This window comes from Polyodon spathula, unplaced genomic scaffold (genome assembly GCF_017654505.1).
Source record: "Polyodon spathula isolate WHYD16114869_AA unplaced genomic scaffold, ASM1765450v1 scaffolds_3244, whole genome shotgun sequence".
Classification (NCBI taxonomy): Eukaryota; Metazoa; Chordata; class Actinopteri; order Acipenseriformes; family Polyodontidae; genus Polyodon; species Polyodon spathula.
This window is the reverse complement of record NW_024474708.1, coordinates 8,909-14,575: the sequence shown is the minus strand read 5'-3', so window position 1 is coordinate 14,575 and position 5,667 is coordinate 8,909. Positions and strand designations below refer to the sequence as shown.

Below are 5,667 nucleotides of genomic sequence, written 5' to 3'. Positions count from 1 at the left end.
GCTCTTCAGTTCTAGTTCCAAACCATAGACATTTGTAGCACAGGCTATATCAGACAGCATGTGAGTAGGGTAGTAAGATACAACACCATCTAGTGCACAGCGGCCTGCAATATAAAAGGACACTTGATCCACAGTAGCTGTCCACTAGATGGTACTGTTTCATGCTAGTAACAGTGAATGATGGCTGATCTAGCACGTGTCTCATGCTTGTTTTGTGAAGCACCCAGGTAACTGAAGCAGCTTTCCCTTTAATGTATATTTAGGGCTTCTGATTTCTGGTTTTAACTGATAAACACAGATAAAACAATCCTGATACAAAACAATGAAATCAGTGTATACCCAATAAACACTGGAGATACACTGGAAATGGTTACTCAATTCACACTGACTTCACCCCTTTCCCAGTGAAAAAATACAATAAAATAACCTAAAACCTGAATAAAATAATAAAACCCTTCCCCAGCGCAGTCGGGCAATGTCCCTCCTTCCTGACTTGTATATAATCATTGATTCATTCTGAATACTTTAAACTGAGTGGCAGCAAATTCCTGCATTTCTATTGGAGGACAGTACACGCTTGTGAGATTTAAAACGAGATTACAATTAGAAACAGAGGTTTGTTCTTGCTCGCAGGATTTAAAGCTATATTACAGTTCAATAGGGAGGAGTCACACACTCGTGGAATTTAAAACAGAATTGCAAATTGTGAGGAAATGTAAAAAAATGCCTAAACACACAGAAAGCCCAGAAGAATGCGCCCGTGACCAGAAGGACTTCACTGTGGAAGAGAGCAAAGGAAAGAATGGACTAGTAGAGCAGACAAACTCAACTGTAGATTTCAACGCACAAAATCCTAAATAGATTTTGTTTTTAACTAACTTAAACATGTCTGTTTTAATCATGTAAGAATGTGTTTTAACAAACCAGATTCAGCTACTGTTTCTGCCCAGCGGTCATCTTGGATTTGAGTTACGCTCTCTACTGACTTTGAGCCTTCATAATTATAAAAATATATAACATGTCTACAAAAAGATGAACTCTTTACCAATAAAAACAATTCTTCTCAGCTAGATGGTGGTTATAGATTGAAAGATCAAACATTTTAAATGTACAAGCAAGCCTCCCAAAAACACCCCTCTCACTGTGGGCAGACTGGCAAGAACAGCATGGCACGGGCACAGCAGCTCTGCCAGTGCAGATAGATGCGCATGTGTCACTTTTAAAGGCATGGGTTTTGTTTACTATGTATCACAACACAATTATTAAAGTCTTGTTTAAAAGGTGCTGTATTAGTTTATTAAGAAGATATTATTATCCCTGTGCTGCAATCATTGTTCCAATATATTAAAGAGGCCCTGCTTCATAGAGGCAGCACTGGGTGAAGCTCACTATATCAAAAAAAACCTCCTGTGTCTCTCCTGTCAATCAACGATAGCCACGCCAGGAACAACGCCCCTGTTACACCCTGAAATACATTGTAATACATCATAGTTTAGAGAGAGCAATTAAAAAACTAGGGCTCTTTAAATAGCTCTTAATATACAATTCAAATCTGATCTAATGTGAAACTGTATAACCTAGTAAACAGACATGTTAAATATCCCTGGGAATTCTTATCTTCTAGGATAGCTACAAGGAAATGGTTCAAACCCTTACCTGTTTCTTAGTCCTTTCTTTCTCAGCTGAGACTGTATCGTGGCTCTTGTGTTTATCTTGTGTACACAACAAGCAAATACACGTCTGATCGGTTCTACAGAAGACCTCACATAATCGTTGGTGTTCAGCACAAAGCTTCTGCTCCAGATTTCCAAATGCATTGACCAGCTTGTGCCTCTTGAAAGCAGCCCCCTCATAGTGTGGCTTGACGTGTGTTTCACAGTAAGAGGCCAGGCACGTCAAACAGGATTTCACAGCTTTGAACTTTCTCCCAGTGCAGAAATCACACGGCACATCTCCAGGTCCAGCATAACTTTGAGCAGGAGGAGGATTGAGTCCTGTCTTCTTTAATTCCTCCACAACTTCGGCCAGCATGGTGTTTCTGCCCAGATCAGGCCTTGGGATAAAAGTCTTTCTGCACTGGGGGCAGCTGTAGACACCTGTATGATCAGTCTGATCCCAGCAGTTCTTAATACACCCCATACAGTAACTGTGTCCACATGGAATAGTGACTGGGTCCTTCAATAGCTCCAGACACACTGGACAGCTGAACTGATCCTCTGACCACAAGTTTGAAGCCATTCTTGCTGCAGCGAGACAGAGAGCCTGACGATTTCACAACAGAAACTTTGCTGTGCTGATTTCCTGGAATTGAGTAAAGCGCTAAGAGGCGGGGTTTTGGACTGAGGCCAGGTTTAGACAAGCAGGCTGAGCAGAGACTGCTGAATCAGTGTGAGAGGGGTGGAGAGGAGAGAGTTGGGAGTGGGACTGGAGTTTGAGAATGGCATTGTCACAGTAACCCTTCTATAGCTACAGTATGTATCTGACTGCACTAGACCTTCACTTCTGTGTGGATCTGAATACTCAGAAGATCACAAGGGAAGTGAGTTTGCTGGAGTTCCATCTTCGTGGGCATTAATCCACATCTCAAAGTCCATTAGTCCTCAACCACAAACTTGTCTCTGAGCACCAACTGCTTTCTTCCTTCCAGTTCAGGGCAAGCTTGAGGCACAGAGTCTGAACTGTTCACCCACCTAAGAGAACGTGAAGGGTGGTCCCTCCAGTCCAGGGCAGGCTGTATATTATCAGAACTAGACATGTTCTAGTGTTATCAGACAGGGTGTGTACGTTACTGACATACTCATTTATTACAGTGCTGATTTCATGTGTTAAAACCATTTCCTACAGAACAGACACTCAAACAAAGCTTAGAATCAAGGGAGCTACTTTTCAATTCTGTGCACTGTTTGTTGTATTGTTTTCAGGCAATGTCTTCCCTCTCATCAGCAGAGCATCATTCTCTCAAGTCCCTTCTTGTTTTGCTGTCGCTCGTTTTGTTTCCCACACTTCTTTATTTCCACTCTCTTTGACTAAGGTGAAGCTCACTGATCCTGCAGCCCCCACACTGGTTTCCTCTCCCCGTTCACTTCCTTCCTTCCTGTGTTACAGGTAATAGGACCCCACCTCCTGACCCCCTTCATCAAACATTTCAAAGAGATTTCATTTCAATCAGCAATGCTGCTGTGTTTTCATGAACAGATACAATTGCTCATTTTGAAAACTCTCCTGATAGATAGATATTAATGAACACTCATGGGGAGCACACTGAGGTTAAAGGTTTAAACGTCATCATGTTCTTTACATTTCTTACCTGATGAGGATTTTCTCTGGCTGTTTCTGATTAGATTTTATTCACCGTGCTTACTAACTATTCCAGCAAAACATTGCTTCTGAAAAGACTCCTGGAGGCTGATTGTGGGGAAGCGTATGACTGTTGCACAGGCTGCAGTGCACAGTGCTTACCCTGTGGACTTCAGTGCCCAGCGCACCTCCAATATGCTTCCCCACCTCGTTTCCACACAATCAGCCTGGACAAGAGTTTTCAAAGGCAATTCTTGCTGGAATAGTTAGTAAGCATTTCAAATAACAAGAACAAGATTGTTTCCATGTTTAGACTGTCCATTTCTCCTGATTTCTCCCAGTATTAACAATGTGTTTGACTGCTGTGTTAGAGTGTCTAGTTCTGTACAGGAATATAAGAAGGATGGAACTCCAGCCATTGGAATAGTTGTGTCAATACCCTCGATTCCCCATGAAGTGTGATCCTGGGCTGGAATGAGACAGGGAGACTGATGATTTCACAGCAAGTTAAACATACCTGTCTTTCTGATTTCCTGGAGTTACCAAGATATTGATGATGCAGTTGAATGACCCCAGGAAGCACAGGGAGTGAAGAGGCTCCCAGCACAGGAAAATATTTACCCCGTGTTGCATTGAAAGCTCTCAAATATTTACCCCGTGTTGCTTAAAAAAACATTCCCCAGTCGCTCTGTATATACTCATCTGCCCCAATACGTGTTGGAGGGGAGTTTCTACAGAAAGATAGCCAAGCAGACAGATCAAAGGTTCTCCACATGTCTGCATGCATAGACAGTTTGCTTGCTTGTTAATATTTCTGACTCCCTGTTTTATCAGTTTATTACAGGTTCAGTCAGTCATGCGCTGGTCAGAGTCCATTGCAGAGATACTGGAGGCTGTGCATGTATGGAAAGGACCCTTATTTATTGTGATTGCTGGTTAATGTTTATGGTGAAGTTTCTGCACCCTTATCTGTTGTATTTTGTGTTATTTCTTATTTTCAGGGCTGTCCTGATAAAGTCAACTAAGCTAATTCACGGCCCTTGTTTGAGCTGTCATCGACTTCGTTAAACTAAGTTATAATTTTATGATGCTTGCAATTTAAATAAGTTGGTATTGTTCATATGATTGGTCTCATCTTAATCTTCCAAGCTGTTGCTATCCGCGAATATTGAGTTGAGCTTCTGTGATTGGCTCGCAATAACTGCAGGTTACAAGGTATATATTATGCTTACTGGCTCTGCGAAGTCAGAACATTGCTCGGTTTTCCTAACACCTGCGTGTGTTGAGTGTGTTCTCGGGTTTGCAAACCATTAAACTTCTTTACTCAGTCTTGTCTGTTCTGCTGAGTCTCTGTTACAGGAGTTGATATTAAAACTTCCACAACACCTTCAGTTTCATTATTGCTGAGTGCTTTGAATTTATTTTAAAATCTACCACGTCCCAGAAATGTAAGTGTTGTTATCGCACAGCACAGCCGCAGTCAAACTGAACACAGGCGCTGTTTGTTCTGCAAAAAAAAAAAAAAAGAAATACGTGTAGAAACAAATACAATAATTTAAGAAACCTGCAGACAGCAGATTCTGACCAAAACCGAAACTGTACTTTGTACCTTTTCCCAGTTCTGTAGCATCTTTCTACATCATTTATTATACACATGCCATTAAACAGTGGGATCAAAAAACACAGACGTTGGACCTATGAATTGCATTGGTAAGACTGAATTGCTCGTTACTGGAAACTGCGTGTGTGCGTGCGTGTGTGTGTGTGCGTGTGTGTGTGTGTGCGTGTGCGTGTGTGTGTGCGTGCGTGCGTGCGTGTGTGTGTCAGTCCCGTGTGCGTGTGTGTGTCAGTCCCGTGTGCTTGTGTGTGTAGGAGAAAAGGCATGAAAAGCTAATGAAATGGCCTTTTTTAATTGTTCTAGCACATTAAATAATTCCATGAGAAATGACCTGCCATGCACTTCAATACACTGTGTAGATCTCAAAAATACAGTGTCTATAGGAAGTATTCACCCCCTTGGACTTTTTCAGTTTGTTGTGTTACAACCTGAAATCTTGATGCATTCAAATGGGATTTTTTTCCCTTTGATTTACACAACCTACTCAACACTTTCAATGTGTGAAGAAATGGCGGGGGGGGGGGGGGGAAACGACAAATCAATTAAAAATAAAAACCTGAAAAGTCTTCATTAGATAAGTATTCACCCCCTTTGCTATGACACTCCTAAATAAGCACAGATTCCTTTATTGAGAAATACTAATAAATAAAACCTAATAAATTCAAAGAGAAAAGCTGAATCTGAAATCATCTGTTTTGTTAGTTTCATTGCTTCTGCTGCGCTTGCTCTGTGAAGGTGCTGTTTGAATATGT

General features: G+C 41.5%; 1 protein-coding gene across 1 annotated transcript; it reads right to left on the bottom strand.

Moving 5' to 3' along the window:
* Positions 1 to 605: 605 nt before the first annotated feature.
* Positions 606 to 2,291, bottom strand: LOC121311515 (E3 ubiquitin/ISG15 ligase TRIM25-like). Its single transcript, XM_041243962.1, has one exon. It carries the CDS (start codon positions 2,236 to 2,238, stop codon positions 1,645 to 1,647), a length of 594 nt encoding a protein of 197 aa, XP_041099896.1. The 5' UTR covers positions 2,239 to 2,291; the 3' UTR covers positions 606 to 1,644.
* Between the last annotated feature and the right edge of the window lie 3,376 nt (positions 2,292 to 5,667).